Source organism: Pangasianodon hypophthalmus, chromosome 25, assembly GCF_027358585.1.
Source record: "Pangasianodon hypophthalmus isolate fPanHyp1 chromosome 25, fPanHyp1.pri, whole genome shotgun sequence".
Lineage (NCBI taxonomy): Eukaryota > Metazoa > Chordata > Actinopteri > Siluriformes > Pangasiidae > Pangasianodon > Pangasianodon hypophthalmus.
The window spans coordinates 2,725,197-2,742,944 of record NC_069734.1 but is presented as its reverse complement, the minus strand read 5'-3'; the positions used below and the strand labels follow the sequence as shown (position 1 = coordinate 2,742,944).

General features: G+C 35.7%; 1 protein-coding gene across 7 annotated transcripts in view; it reads right to left on the bottom strand.

Moving 5' to 3' along the window:
* Positions 1–14,795, bottom strand: part of igdcc4 (immunoglobulin superfamily, DCC subclass, member 4) — a 63,864-nt gene extending 49,069 nt beyond the window's left edge. For 3 of the 7 annotated variants that reach the window (XM_026937765.3, XM_026937767.3, XM_026937766.3), the window contains exon 1: positions 14,268–14,793. In XM_026937765.3, the coding sequence (XP_026793566.3) occupies positions 14,268–14,523 (256 nt within the window). In that variant the 5' untranslated portion in view covers positions 14,524–14,793. Of the gene's footprint in view, positions 1–5,304; positions 6,219–14,267 lie in introns of those variants that run through there. The other 4 variants (XM_026937768.3, XM_053229417.1, XM_026937771.3 and 1 more) reach the window with 3 other exon arrangements.
* Positions 14,796–17,748: the final 2,953 nt, after the last annotated feature.

The window sequence follows — 17,748 nt, the reverse complement described above, 5'->3', positions numbered from 1 at the left end:
TGAAGGTTCTGGAAAGGGACCTCATGCCTCGCTGAGTAGGCACCAGGGGCGTCGATCGTCATTTAGTCTAATTATAAACTGTTCATTAATACAGTAAGCATTATAATCGTTGGAAAATCTCTGTGGTACAAGTGGAATAACACACTCCATTCTGTACTGTACAAAAATAATCCACTCCGGGGTATTTTGCATCAGGTCGTATCACACCACCTCAGTGATACACCTCACACGTTCTGCCCAAGTTCTCAGATTCGACAATTCAAGCGCTCTGTGCTATCGATTACTCTAATCCATAGCATTACATACATCCTCAGGAGATACATTATAGTTGTTAATGAGTTTTTGCACAACCACACATGTATTAGAGACACAATGAGAAAAGGAGTAAAGGAGTTTGTAATATTAAACGGCTTGTATGACTTTACAAGAAATCATATTAAGCTCATGATCTTGATTCATTTCTTAATGCAATTTGATTGAAGAACAGCATCAGTTCTGCATCATTTGCATATAACAGCACAGCAAATCATCCTACTGACCAATGAGCATAGACGTTGTACCTCATAACCTCTCTCTCTCTCTCTCTCTTTCACACACACAAACACACATCTCAAGTGGCAACTCTACAGACAGAACTCGAACTTGTAGCGAAAAGTTCAATATTATGTACTGAATATTAAATTCCCAATTTCTACTCAAACAAATGACTAAACGTATAAAATCGCCAGCGATGTATTCTGCATAGAGCACTTTAACCAGGACTGATTTTCATCTGCGAGTGTTTTATGGGTCGCTCTTGACAGAAAAACAGAAAAAAAAAGACAAAATATTTAACCAGCTATTAATATGGCTGCTCTCGTTTTAACCCTGGAAGAAACCCTGCAGATATTTTTGCTCGGGCTTCCTGCGTTTAAAGAATAGATTTAATTTCAGTTCAATTTCAATTTCAATTTTATTTCTAGAGCACGTATAAAACAAACGAAGCTGACCAAAGTGCTGTACAGCTGAGAGGAATTGAAATTAAAAAGGCATCAACACCACAGCACAAGACAGGGTAACATAAGAACAAAACCACACTAAGAGATAATAAAATATCCAAAGTATAAATCCCATTAATAAAATGATGAAGTGGACACATGGTGTAAAATACCAAAGGTTAGATACAGTCTTATGCCAACGAGAAATGATGGGTCTTAAGGCAAGACAGTGAACGTGGGACAGTTAGCAGTAATTTATTAGTAGATCGACGTGCCCTGGTTGAAGTATAAGGACTAATCATATCACTGATGTACTGTGGAGCCAGACCATGAAGTGCCTTAAAAACAAACACAAAAATTTTAAAATCGATTCTTTACTTGACTTGAAGCCAATGCAGAGATGCCATGACTGGTGAAATACTGTCTCTTATTCTTGTACCAGTAAGAAGTCCAGTCAATTCAAAATGCAGGCGAGCCATCACTTAAACAAGCACCAATAAATATAGATATTTTTCATTACAAAATTGGTCAAAAAATGAGTGAGAATCGTGATCACAATTTTAAAAAATCGTGATCAAAAATCAAGCAGCTCTAGCTCCTAATAACTAAAGAGACACGCATACTGTATATAGCTGTAGTTTAAAAAAATGTTTAAACTTGTTGAAAAATGACTAATTAATTAACCAGCTGTTAATATTATTTGTATTCCACTGTATAAGGATAATTGAAGGCATGTCCATGAGTTGATGCGCTCCTTCACATGCTTATAATTGTAAAATAATTTGCAATTAATACCCAGGTCACTGCTGGGAAGGATTTAGAAACATTTCTCCACGCATATGGCCATTTTCAATTTCATTAGTAAGAACAATAAGAAATTGTTTGTTGTCACAATTGCGATTTTCCAAACACATATTTATAAGAGACACTGAATCAGTATAATTCCTAAAAATCTAATCTCTTAGTTTTTTTTTTCTGCCATGTGGAACTTTATTTGATTCCTAAGTGAGTTTCATGGCTGAAAATGTTAGTAGTTACGGCTGATCCTTTGAACATTTGACCCCTTCATATCATAAGTCATTAAAGTGATTAGAAAAGTAACATAAAGCTATGATTATTAATTCATATACCAAGATGTATAGCCATCAGAGGATTACAGTATACACACACACACACATGCACACACACACACACAAGCCAGTATTCCTCTTAGACACACTGCACTAAAGCTCACAATTAATTAGGCTAATGGAAATCAGATTTATTTCCGAGATTAAAACAAGAGCTGACCTGCTCCCACTCTGTGCAGACGTTTGTTTTGCTCTCTGTCTTTTCCTACACGCCTGTTCCTCATCCTCATCTTCAGCTACACAGCTTTTAAAGTCAGCACATTCATTAATTCACCAATATACACTGTAATGCACACACTGCCCTTTACATTTACATTAAACCTTTGGAATGTTGTGCTTGTATCCTGCTAACGAATTTTATCAACACATCAGACACCCACGAGGACGAGTTGTCTCGAAAAGATGTCTGCTTTTGGCTCGCGTCCATAGACAGTAAATATAGGATTTCATGACTGTCAATCTCACAGTCAAAACAAAGTCACAATTTCTTCAAATAAATTAACTTCAATTAAAGGTAAGTCATCTCACATAATTTCAATGTGACATCATGCTAACTAACCACAAAGGCATTTTTATAACCTTTACCAAGGATGCTAATAATTCTGGAGCTGATTATAGATGCCTACCTTTAAAAAAAAATCACTATCAGCATTTTCAAAATACATAAAAGGTTGATAAATAATTCGGCAATAATTAAACACTTTCTTTAGACAAAATCTTTATGTTTATTATTATGTTTATTACATAATGTGACATTTCCAAGCTTTGGCTGAATCTCATATATACGTAAATCATATAAAAAACACATAAAATTATATTAAACCCATATGAACACACAGTTTACATTAATACAAACATAATATGCCTTTAAATCAGATTTTAAAGATAGTTGAAAGATGGTTAGAGTTACAAAATTGGCAGTATTTCAAGCTGCTATGACCAGACGTCAACCGATAGGCACGTCCAGAACATTAGTTTCATTTCCAAATCACGCTGTAAATATTTGTGATTGCAGATTACTGACATGTTTCATATTCAGGATCAAAATATATAATTACAAAACTTATTTTACGTATTTACAATGTTTCATTTAAGTTCTTTTATCCATATAGAGTACACATTGTTTACGATTGTGAATTGTTTTATTTTTATTCTTTGTCTAATTTTTTTTTTTTATCTTTTATGTAAAGCACATTCAGCTGGACTCTAAATGAAAAGTGCTATATAGAGTAAATAAATACAATTATTATTATCATTATTATTAGATTTTGAGGCCTTGGAATGAAAATGTTCTGATTTTTTGGCAAAAATTTGTTCATTTTATTTATTTTTTTTAATTTACATGCGATTAAATATATACAGTATGTAAAAACTTCAACAACAACATCTTGCTTAAATGTACATTTGAAATGTATGAAGTTGAAAAGTATCTGCTTTGGCCTTACTGATGATGAAGAATGTATCGGCTCAAAATCTTTAAATCACAGAATTGTCATATCTCACTTTGTGATTATAAATACTTGTCAAATACCAGGATTATAAAAATGTGCTCTACATGTTTGTAATGTTTAATCATCTCCATCTCATAAAGATCTATAAAACATGTAAATGAAAAAAATGTGTAGTGGTTTACAGAGAGAAAAGAGACTTGTGTACAACATCTAAAGACAGATGTTGGTGTGTGAGTGTGTGTGTGTGTGTGTGTGTGAGAGAGAGAGAGAGAGAGAGAGAGAGAGAGAGAAAGAGAGAGAGAAAGCAAATAACACCTGCTCTATGATGTTGTCTCTATGAAAGGTAAGAGGATGTAGGATGGCTACATCAGAACGAATGGCCTTGTTTCATCCGCTAATAACACCAAGAAGGAAGAGAGAGAGCGGACACAATCACCTGATGTGACCTCAACAGCTTCATACACACACACACACACACACACACACACTCATTTTTAATCAGCTATGCCATATTTATTCCATTAACAATTCAATTAGATTTCATTAAGCCATTAAAAGAACATGCAGTCATTTTCTCTGCTTTGTCCATGAAGCTTTCGGACATCCACGTAACACCTTTTGTCTAACACACTTTTAAACAGCTTTCAATAAACTCTCAAATGTACACATATATCTCATTATGAGCCAGCAGAAGAAGGAAACTGTAATGAGGATGTATAACATTTCCCCTCCCCGCCACCGAAGGTCAGGCTCGCCTGAGTATTATTTCCCCTCCCCATTTTCTCCCTAAATTGGTCTTGGCCAATTGGTCTTTTCAAACCACTGCTCATGCTGCGTCACAGGGCAGCGTAATACACCTGTAGGAAAGCGCTATCAACCCTCTTCCGCATACATGAGCTGACTCACCTGAGTACTAGCATGATATCTACCACTCATTTCTGATTTCAATTCTCATTACTTCCTGTTTTTTCACTATATACATAGTTAATGGACATTCATTCATTGCGAAGTCTTGCCAATCACTGCACTTGCTGGACGATTTATATAATCGTTTGTGGTTTGACCTCTGCTTGATTAAATGTTCTGTATGTTTGGTGTGTGTTTTTACTTTGTCTGCCATGATTATTATTAAACCTCTTGCTTATGAGTCTCCGTTGTTACAGTTAGACTGAAGACAACAGAATGATATCTGTGTAAAACTTTGTAAAAGCCCTCTTCACTTCACATCATCACTAATCACATCACTAACCACTAATCACTTAACCACATCATCACCATCATGATGAGCCAGCAAACATAACCATCACACCACAACCATCAGCCTCACTACCTAATGATCGCACAACCATCACGCCCTGAATAACCACTAAACACATTCTGACTAATCACCAATCACATCACCCTGTCCTTACTAACCACCATCACTATCACCAGGGTTACCGCGTCATACCATCACTGTGACCGTGTTCCTGTTTTCCATTTGTTTATTTTTTTATTTTAATTTTTTAATTTATTATTTATCCTTTCTTTCTCTCTTTCTTTCTTGCTTTCTTTCTTTTCCCTCCTTTCTTTCTAATTTCCTTTCTTTATTTTTCTTTTTGTTTTCTATTTATTAAGTTATTCTTTCTTTTTTTTAATCACTCCATTTCTTTCAGCTCCTCACACACACACACACACACACACACACACACACTGTATTTCCTTGAATAAATGTTAATCACATGTATAAACAGTAATAATCTTCACCTTGTTCACTCATGAAAGATTCTGGCAGCTTGACAGCATGTATATTTTGTGCTCACGTGTCGAATGGCTCAGTACGACTCTTCCTTGATCATGTTCCTATGATACCAGTGCAAGCACACACACACACACACACACACAGACACACACACACACTTCCCATTCCCAGAAGCTGAAGCACCTCCTCCTCCATCACATGACCAAGTGAACAGCAATGTGGAATGGAAGGAATGTGATCATATGAGTGTTTACTCAACATGAGAGAGAGAGACCCCAAAGCAACACTCACACACACACACACACACACACACACACACACAAATTAATAAATATGCTTGTGTGCCAAAATTTTTAATAGTAGTAGCAGTTTGTAATTTTTTATTTTTAAATCTAACACTGACCTGAAAAAAATATAATTAAAACAGGTCACACCGTAAGGCAGCATTGCTGTCAGCTTAACATCCACCTGAATATTTGAAAATTACAACTGATTAATTTTCTGATTTTAGATGAATTATTTCCAACAAATATTGATCAAAATGCTAGCCTTTTTTTTTAAACGTGACCTTTTTCCCAGCAGGAAAGCAGAATAACCATTAACTATACGAATCTTTGTGATTTCAGTGGGCAGATTGGCGGATTTACTCAGCCTGGAATATACCATGTGCCAAAATAAACTATTTTTTTACTTTAATAGGCACTAAAACACATTGAGGCTTTAATTGCGAGATTTATTTTAAGTGTGACATTTCTAGGGGGCACTTGATGAAGGTTTTCTATGTTGCAAGTTTGACGTTTTAGGGACGCACTAATATAATATACTAATTGACATACAGGTGAGTAAAGTTCCCCATGGTTTCTGGCGAAAAAAAGAAAATATATCTATAATTTAATAAAACATAAAATTATATATAAAATGAAATATAGGTATATCCTTCAACAAGACAATAATCCAAAAAATAAGGCAAATCAACAGAAAAATAAGTTTGGAAAGAAAAACAGTTTGGAAAGTTATAACTGTAGGAGATGGGGGATACAAATTAAAGTTCTAATGAAAGTTATAAAGACAAACTGATATTTTTAAACATTTTTATTAATATCTTATTCACAATTTGAGCATTTTTGCTACTATGAACATCTATGAAACCTGACACACTAAATGTTTTGCTAATAAAGTAAATTTGTCTTCTTTATTTTGTCATAAGGTTGCGCAAACTTTTACACTCAACTTTAACATCCAATATTTCTATATAAATGTTGTTTTAAATTTCTGATTTCATTTTAATTTCAATTTCATTTTAACAAATAGAAAATTACAGCAGATCAGATAAAAGCATTACTTTTTACATTACTTTTTTTTTTTTTACAAAAAATCTGGTGTTGTCTCTCCTAATCTACTCACAATTAAAGAGAGACATCCAACTTATAAGTTTCTACTTAACAATTCTGTGATTTCAAATTATTCAACTATGAATTTTTGATACTCAATGAGGTTAAAGATCTAAAGTACCTGTAGTTGTACATTTTGGTGTAAAATTTCTCAGTAACACTCAGTTGCATGTAAACGCAATGAAATGTGTATGTAAATAAAGTGAAACCACTGCGGCGAAGTTGAAATCTGCCAATGTATTAATGAACAAAACATCATGCTTTTTATCCATTTATAGTTACATCTAATATCATGGAACATCTATGAGACAAGTTCGTTCCTGTTCTTAGTTACATTATAGCAGCTACAAACAGTTGTTCCATTACCAGCCTCCCTTTTTTCTCTCTCTTGAAGTTAATAAGACAAAAGCGTAGTTTGTTATGTTACCAAGAAACCAGAAAGTGTCTGTCCTGAAGACTTTCCTGTGGTGAAAAACTTACTGTTACAAAGCGTGGACACTGGAGACTCCTTCCGTAAATTTCTCCTATTATGAGCTGTTACTATAGAAATGATAAAATATTAGAACGAGCATATCAATATAATCCTGTGATTTATATTACAGCTGGAAATGCTGTCGGGGCTGCTGTTATAGAATTTTAGTCCACATCTGAATGGAGAATTCAACAGCAATGTATTATAAATCAAATTAACTCATTTTGGCATAAAGGTCAAGCATCAGACTGCGTATACTCTCAGTCATAACGAGAAAGGCGACATCTGACTGCCTCAAACATAACACACTACATAAAACAGCACACAATTTATTGAATTCAGATGCAGACTGCATACTTAAAGACAGACCTGATTTTAGATTCCTGAAATTAACCAATTCAGACAGAGGTAATTTTCCCAAAAGCCACGGCTGATTGAATTAGTGTGCTTACAACATTTACAAACCAGCTCACTGCTCATTAAAGCTGCAATTAGATTTATAAATAATCCATTAACAGCGTTTTGAGAATAAGCTGTATAAACAAGAACCTCAAGCACAGAACTAAATAGGAATTTTTAAAAAGAAGTAAATATATGCGATCTGTTTCCCAAAAGAGTTCCTTTGAAGTGATAACAGTTGTAGTTCAAACCTTTTCTGCATGAAGAACCCTCTGAAATATATAAAGGGTCTTTGATGGTCCAAGTGGATCTTTAAAAAGGTCAGAAATGTTCTTCAAAACAAACAAAAAAGTGGTTCATGTTGGTTATCGGCAATCTATGCAACTCATGGCAGCTGGAATCCACATGTTGAGTAGCAACACTCTTAGAGAAAAAAGGTTCCTTGAAGGTTCTTTGGAGTTGAAGTTTAAGAGTTATAAACTTTCTAGAGAGTTTCTCTGTGGAAACCTCACTGTTGCAACCTTTAAGTGTTTCCCCTGAGACACAAACCAAAGATCTATAGACCCATATAGCTGTCTAGTTTATGGATCTTTGTAAAATGTCATCATGTTATTGATGTTCTACATGGGCCACTTTCTAAAGAGGTCATATTTGGAAGCATTTCTGAAATGGTTCTTCTTAGAACCCTCTACTGTAATCTTGAAGGGTTTAAACCAAAGAACCCTTTAGGACGCTGGATGGAGCCTTGTTTTACTAAGACAGTATGCAACCATGTTGAATATTGACATCAATATCATTATCATTTTTACAGACCAAAGAGACCACAGTCCCGCCTACTTGTTTTCTATTGGCTCACAAAATCGAGGGTAATAAAATCACAGGTCAAAGGTTATCCTAGAAGAAGTCTAGCAAAAGTGACAAATGCATGTGTCATGTTCTGCATCTTTTCTCCATCAGTGAATCCGCTTGTCTGCCTGTTCAATTATTTTCTTTCTTAATTTTCGTGTATCTCCAATATCGCCATAGCAAGGAATCAAAAAATCATAAATGGTATATGTTGGCACCTCTGTAAACACTGCAAACAATATATTTTAGCTTGTTTTTAACATTTTAGTCCATATTGTAAGAAGACTTTCTTTAAGGCAGGCATGGCACTGTTAGAATGTGATTAGCGAAAATAAGAAGCAATTACGAAATGCTAACTCACATTTAATGTGTGCAAATTAAAGCATCTTTTGACAACTGTTAAATTAACTCCATTACTATTTGCTGTTGTTTAGCTTAAAACTTGATGTATACAAACTATCAGCTTAGCATTGTTTCAGCCTGAGGGTGTTAAGGCTCCTAATTTGTTTATCTCCTCCCATTTATTAGTAGTCCGGATTAGGAGTGGGCAATATGAGAGAAAAAAAAAAGCTTTTTTAAATTAACATTGAAATGTGGGGGAAAAAAGGTAAATCTGTAAACACTAACATTTTAAAACTACAAATGTTTAACATCAAATCTGCTGCTCCCATCAGTTTGAATTATTACAAATTATCAATAAAAAGATATCACAGTATACACGATATTTTGTGGACATTGTGTACTGTGACATAATTTATCACGATATCGGTATTATATCATCAGCCCTAGTCTGGATGTAACTAAAAGGAAAACTAGACAGAGAAACCCAAACCCCACAGATTTATGTGGACTTGGCTGTACTTAAAAAGGGTAATTGATGTTCTTTGTTCATTAAAATTCTCATTACGGTTTGTTTAGCTACACCTGACCTCATCTATCCGTGCTAAGGTTTTTGAACAGCCAGTTAAAATGGTTAGAACAGTTGGACTTTGGCTCGGCTAACTAACCGTTAGCATGTCTTTTTCTTTATCTTCATGTTTCTCAATCACAGGAGGAAGGTAAACATAACGTTTTCTTTTCAGGACCATGGAAATGAAAGAGAGCAAACTTCCCACGTTCCTACCAGATTTAATCCCAATCTTAATTTAATGAGCTGTGTTGTGTGCTACACCAGCAAGTGTGCTGTGTTTGGCTTCACATCTGCCACGGACTCTTTGTTTACTTTCAGCTCGCAATGACACAGCGGCGATCAGCTTCATGACCTTTTTTCCTAATCTGAAATATAATGAACTGTGAAAGCCAGGACTGGCAGAGAACTATATCAAACAGAACAATATGTGTGTCCAGTGATGACCTCAGATAAGACATCTGCGCTTAAATAGGGAATACTAAGCCATTTATCCTGCTGCTACTACTATACAATAATTGGTGAAATAATTATTGTACTTCTACAGCTGTAATGGGTAAATATGTAATTCTTGCAAACTAGAAGTACATAGGACATGAAGAAATATATGAAGAAATATGGCATGTACAGACTCAACATTTAAAAAAGGTTTTAATACCACAGTGAGGCTGAACTCTCAATGAGAAGGTGCGTATTAAATTTCTGTAACAGCACAGATCTGACAGTAGTTCTGCCTTAAACATAAATGGTTGTATATTAATGAGATCGTTCTAATATGTTATCATTTCTATAGCAACAGCTCCACATAATCTAAAGCTAATAAAAAAACAGATTTATAAAATACATATTTAACAAAGAAAATTGTATTATCATTGATGTAGTGACGTTTTCTGAGAGGAGATGCTTATTTAACATTTATGGAAGGAGTCTCCAGTGTCAGCGGTTTGTAACATCTGGTAAATTTCCCGATGCTTTCTACTTCCTCTGGAACATAACAAGCTGCATTTTTGTCTTATCAAGTTCAATAAAGAATAAAAAGAGAGGCTGGTGAGGGAACGCCTCCTGTTCATAGTAACTATAATGTAAGTGAGAACAGGGACTAACTTGTCTGGAGGAGTTCCACAACATTAAATGTAACTATAAACAGATAAAAGGTTATTTCTGTATAAGAGTGTTATTGGTGAAATGTATAACATATTTATGTGTCAGATATGCATGTATTTAGTGAAGTAGTTTGCACTTACCACTATCATGTTATTACTTAACATCAAGTACTAAAGTAAACTGGTATTTTTACACATTAGGTGCTATATTTGCTAGATAAATTGCAAAAGTATGCAAATAAGATTTATAAATACTCAATTTTTGCCTCGTAATTTGTGAACAACTATTGCAATGAGGTACCAGTTCTTGCTCGACAAACTTGGTAGTTTTTCTAAAGTTACAATGTACTTTAAAATCCAACATTCAAAGTCCATGCTGCAATTAAAAAAATTAACCCTTGAGTCAAAATAATAAAAAAAAAGTGTCAACTTACTAATTAATTTAAACTAATTAAAAAAAGTTAACTATGGGTTAATTGTTTTCAGCATACCAGTAAGAACTTCATATAATTATCACATGCTTTCCTTTTAAATTTTATCTAGCTAGCTAGCAATAACAGCTTTAACCAAAGATGTGAATGCAGGCTGTTCAGAAACCTTTCACTGACAGTGTAGTTGTGGCATTAATACTGAGTAATCTGTTGTAGGATTGTCAGAAATCTTGGTAGCCCTGATTTACAGTACAGCATTACTCTAAAATGTAGCTACTTACTACTCATCGATTCACTGCTGCTATAGAAACTAGCAGTTTGTAGATAGTGAGCAAATAAACTATTAAGTACTGATAAACCAAAGATTAATTTAAGGCAAATTCAATAATTAAATTAAGTCGATGATAAAATTATTCAAATTATCGGCACTTTTACTATTGCCATTAAACTTCTTCCGTAACCTCACTGCCAGACAATGTGTTCTACCTTTTTAACACGTTGTGGCGCCAATAAAATTTAAATGAGCAGATAATAGATAGATTTGGCCACAGTCATACTGTTATCTCTGTCATGGATGACTACCCACAGAATCATTTTCCTATTCAAACCAGGTTCAAGCCTAGGCAATACCTTGCCTTCTAGCTTATGATATGATGATATGATATCCATATTATTATCGACCCTTCATTGTTACTCACTGTACCAAGTGAGTGATAGAACATTAAAGTCTATTTTTATACCAATCATTATATCTTCCTTCCCCGTCCCCTTAAATCTGTTCGTAAATTTTATTTGTTAAATAAAATTCTCCTTGACGATTCAGTTTTTCTTTGTTATCAAAACAACAATATTGATATGCATGTTGTCTATTGTGAAAATGTCTTTCAGAGTTTAACAGAAACATGGCTTAAAAGACATGATTATAGTGTGTTAAATGAGTGCACCCCACCTGGATATAGTTTTAAGCGTAAGCCTTATGATGTGGTGTTTAGCATTACAGCATTACATTACAGCATTACTTTTGAACTCTTGTTCACATAATTAAATAAATGGTGCTGTTTTTCTACTTCTAGGAAACAAAATTCATTTAGATTTGTTACTCCTGAACCACATACTGAATTTTCTTTACTTTTTTGTGTCTAATCGCAAAGATTTAATTGCTGCCGATTTCAGTATTTATATGAGGAATGAAAACTGAGCCTTTGCATTACGCTGGTATTATACAGAATGTCCTACTCACATTCTAGATCTAATTGTGAGTTTTGGCATCAATATTTACAAAGTTGTTATAGTTCCCCTGAATAAACTGAATTTCAGATGCACTGAAAAAAATAAACCTTGGATCAAACTAAAGAAAATTGCATCAGTTTTCTTTTTATACTTTTTGTACAGTATTCTGTATCTTTTTTTTCAGTTGAGCAAAAGTAAATACTTGCAACAAGTTGGCAATTTTTTGGGTTTTATGTTTTTCTGTGTGTACAAATTCTGGCACCAGATCCTGCTTAGCTAAGGTGTACTGCGAGTAAGGTACTTACACCTCTCACAGCTGCAGCAGGCATAGATAACCTTACACAATAAGCTGAAGATCTTTTCCAAACTGCATGGAGGGAATTTTCTGAATAACTGCCAGCACCTCCTCATGTTAGCCAGAACAGCGTACTTTTCAATGTAATAGAAAGCAACAAGAGCAATATCATGCTCTTATTTAACAAAGTCTTTAAATTAGCGATGGGGCCATTTAAGATTCTTAAATTACAATTTAAGATACTTAAATTCCTCCACAACATAGCAGCAGTGATTTCTGAGACTTCCTCAGTAAAAATTAATGATAATACAGATTAAAATTCAGCAGCAGGCTGCCAACAATCCACTATGCACTATGTCTCAACAAGTTCAGTCCACTTTGTTACCTTTATCATTTTGGCCTGCCTTGTTTAGAGTTCACCATGGGTCATTTTTGTTACTTCAGCCTCGCTCTTTCAAACTGTATGAGGTTTTAGATAGAAAGATTTTAGTCCTCAAAGAAGTATAAGCAGAGCAGACATTTAAAAGAATTCATTGTTGATAAAAGTTGATGAAGTAAACAGTATGTTTAAAGTTTTAATCTCTTTATTTCGATGCAATGGAGTGTCATATGATTTGCATTCTACTGCTGGTTTTCTTTTCTTTTCTTTTTTAATGAATCAGATTTTTAATCTTTTCTTATCTTTAATGAATATTTGAATATTCAACAACATTCATCAGAAATAAAAATATATATATATAATTGATAGTTATAGCCCTAGAGCTAGTGCTAAATACTTAAGCTATTACTTGTAGGACTTGTAGTGATTAAGGTTTAATGTTATAGAAATTAATGGTCATCACTGACTTATTAAACTATTAATATGCAACTTGTAATGTAGAGTGTTATCAGAAAAACAGAAGCAGGAGTATAAAGCTAAAGTTACTCAGAAGTGCTTTGCCAGCAGTGGTTTGTGTTTGATGGGTAAAAGGTGAGAGGAGAATAGAGGACAGATTTTAACCCAACTCTTTGTCATGCAAATGAGGTGCCTAATCTGTATTTCTCAGCCAATACCGTCTTTTCTTCCCTAATCTGCATAATTCAACCAATAAGAGTCCTTCTTTCTGCAGGGTGACAGTTAAATGACTGCCTGGATTCAGGTCTATAGATGCACAGGCCATGTGCAATGTGTTTCAACTGCCTTGAGGAATAAGAAGAAAATGAGCACAAGAACACAGCAGTGAAAGCAAGGCTGGACTGGATTTGATGTCTAATTTGATTACATTTCAACAATTAGTTACGCAGAGCTGCAGATCTTTAGATCTTTAGTAACACAGCTAGAATGATTGCCACATTTTACTTTGCCCTTTTGACACTCCGAACTTCAACTCCAAGCTGCAAACCCGAAAAAGAGGTCAGAGGAAAAGTGTGATAGGCAAATCCATGTCAGGACGATCAGAGCCTCATGCCTCATAAAATATCATTTTGGTATTCATATGTTCACATTATAAAAGACTACAGTGCATGTATTCTACTTTTCCATTATTCAAGAACAAATTAAACACAGTGCAGCTATGAAGTCTGCATGAGGACCCCTCCATTGTAAAGTGTCTCTTAATACATTTAATAAGTTAATAACTAATATCATGCATGCATGCTTGCACAGATATATCACAAATACATCCTGTACTGGACAAATTGCCCTTCAAGTATGGACCACATTTCTGTAATCGATATAACACTAAATATCCCACTGCAACAAATGCCAATGAGTCTCAGCAGTTTACAGCAGACTCCCTGGACAGATAGGACTCAAACACAAAAATGCACCAATAAGCACCAGCCAGCATTAAGCCTTAAATAAGTTAACCTTTTATAAAATAAAACAATTAGATTATGCTTTATTATTGTCTACCTTGCACGGCCAGTCCACAGCGGAATATCGAAAGCAGACAGAGGAGCCAGGTATTCAGCGCCATGGACATCCTCCTTTTGATTTTCTTTTTTTTTTTTTTTTTCCAGCCGAGAGGAAATTTAAAAAAAAAAAAAAAAAAAAAAAAAGGCAAAGCAAAGCTACATGCGTTCAAATCGACACGATCCGTAATACCGTCCTCGTTAAGTCCTCGCTCGCGCAGTGTCCCGGGAAACGCAGGCAGGCAGCATAAGCACATAAACACACAAACACAAACACAAACACAGGGTCCCCGCTTTTCAGTCGGGGGAGAGCCGTCGTGTCTGCGCGCGCCTCATCGCCATGTTGAGAGCGACTGTTAAACGCGTGCGAGCTGCTGCTGCTCTCTCTCTCTCTCTCTCTCTCACACACACACACACACACACACACAGTCAAGTCTCCTGTTCCTTTCACTGAACACACACACACACACACACACACACAAGCAGTCAAGTCCCCTGTTCTTTTCACTGAACACACTCACACACACACACACACACATGCACACACACACACACACACACACACAGTCAAGTCCCCTGTTCTTTTCACTGAACACACACACACACACACACACACACACACACACACACACAGTCAGGTCCCCTGTTTCTTTCACTGAACACACACACACACACACACACACACACACACACACACACACACACACAGTCAAGTCTCCTGTTCCTTTCACTGAACACACTCACACACACACACATGCACACACACACACACACACACACACACACACACACACAGTCAAGTCCCCTGTTTCTTTCACTGAACACACACACACACACACATGCACACACACACACACACACACAGTCAAGTCTCCTGTTCCTTTCACTGAACACACACACACACACACATGCACACACACACACACACACACAGTCAAGTCCCCTGTTTCTTTCACTGAACACACTCACACACACACACACACATGCACACACACACACACAGTCAAGTCCCCTGTTCCTTTCACTGAGCACACACACACACACACACACACACACACACACACACACACACGGTCAAGTCCCCTGTTCAATTCACTGAACACACACACACATACACACACACACGGTCAAGTCCCCTGTTCCTTTCATTTAACACATACACACACACACAGTCAATTCCCCTGTTCCCTTCACTGAACACACACACACTCACACACACACACACACGTTTGTCTTTGTGAGGACCTTCCAGCTAACAGTGTGAAGCATAGTCACTCCATCAAGACATTATTATTATTATTATTATTATTATTATTATTATTATTATTATTATTATTATTATTATTATTTTCAGTCAGTGCAGTTACTAATGTCATATGATATGACAAAACTTGGCAAAGCTCGCTGTGAGAGGATTCGTTCAATAATAACAGAACATCCAACACATCAGTCTGAAAGTTCATTTCGTCATTGTCCAACGGCGAGGACTGTCAATGAGTGTGATGTCATAGATAGATAGATAGATAGATAGATAGATAGATAGATAGATTTTCTCCAAGGGGAAATTTTGGGAAATGCAGGAACAAGCAAGTTTAGCTAGCTAACACAGAAGCAAACTGTCCCCCAGCCCCATGAACACCACCGAACAAACAGCTGCGGTAAAACCTGGTCAAACTTTTCACATTAATGATATTCAATATTTAGAGGCATAATATCTGATTTCTTCAGTTCGTCATGAGTTACAGTTAAGGAATGATATTGAATTTGTGACACTAATGTGCTTCAGGACTTTTTTTATAGGTTGATAGACAACAAACAATGTGGCCTTGAATCAAACCCAAAACATTTGGGCTCCTTTAGTTAATTTTTTTTTTTCTTTTAACAAAAGCTGCCATTTTGTTAAAAAAATATAAAAGTTTTCTGCATGTTGACGATTCAAACATCCCCACAAGGTTAAAACTGTCTGATGTTCTTATCACTGCAGGAATATTTGAAGATTTACTTTATCTCTCAATACTGGACGTTAATGCAGAAACCCAGAGAGCATACTACAAGTGTACTCACACACAAGGTACTAATTACAGGTTGTTAGAACCCATAATTAGGATTTTAAGTCTCCACAGAGTAAATAAAAACAAAAGGTTTGGGCAGAGGCATGACACCTGCTCACCTCGTAACTACTGTGCCCAAAGATATTTATGTTTTTGCAGCTGAAGCATCATTTTATTTACAATGTAAAATTTTTTAGTTCTATGAAAAATAAATGCATGCTTGGCTTCTCTGCCCTCTTACAGTGTGTCTTTACAGAGCTCTGCAATTTAATTGCTTCTTCAATCAGTTTGTTTTTCACTTTTTTTGTGATACTAGTGGTAATCAATATGAGCAAGTGTTTAAGGAAGAAACACATCAGCTTGCAGTCCGGTGAAATTCTGAACTAATCGAAGTGATCTTGTTCATAACTGTTCACAACCCCGCGATGGATTGGACTCCGGTCCAGGTGTATTCCCACCTCACACCCAGCGTTCCCTGGATAGGCTCCGGATCCACTGCAACCCCTGACCATGATAGTGCTTACTGAAGGTGAAAGAATAAATTACATAGCATACTTTTCTTCCTTCATCATATTCACTAGCCAAAGTTTGAATCTGACATGTTTCCATTGCCAATTTCAATCTTTGTTAAACACTTCAAGCTCTGTGTATTCTGAACATTCATTTTTTTTAAATCTTATTTTTACCCAGTATTTGTTCTGATGCAGTGTAAACATATTACTGAAGCTGAGCAATACACATCAATTAGGAATACGTGCTCCTACTAAGAAGACCTACTAAGAAAATCATATAATCAACAAATGACATTGCTGATATATTATCTTTTATTTCACTATTTAATATAACATTAAGTGATAAGAAAAGGGATAAGTAATATAGTTAAAATAGTTTTTAAAGAAATAGCTCTTCCTCTTTGCCTGGAATGCTTCCATGCCTCATTTCTTCAGACTGAAAATTGGTCTTAAATTGTGTTTAATGTGTTTTATTTTATATGATAAATTTAAAAAGCAAAATTATGTTGTCTTATGATTGGCACTGGGGCTGAAGGGGTTAACATGTGAATCTACAAATTACTGTATCATAGCCCCTGTTATCTTAGTGTGCAAGTCTTTGTTATCTGAGCCCAACACACACACACACAGACACACACACACACACACACACACTTACGCACACACACTCACAGGTAAGTTAATTTCATAAGAAGCCCTATTTAGTTTGACCTTCAGAGGGGCTGAAAGAGAAAGTGCCCCCCCCCCCAAACACACACACACACACACACACACACACACACACATCCAGCCCTCCATCCACCATTCTCTGTCTTTATCAAAGGATGTTCTTCTCCAGGCGGAGAGATGGGGAGCAGTTGAGGCCCACAGATGGGATCTCTCTCTCTCTCTCTCTCTCTCTCTCTTTCTCTCTCTGTCT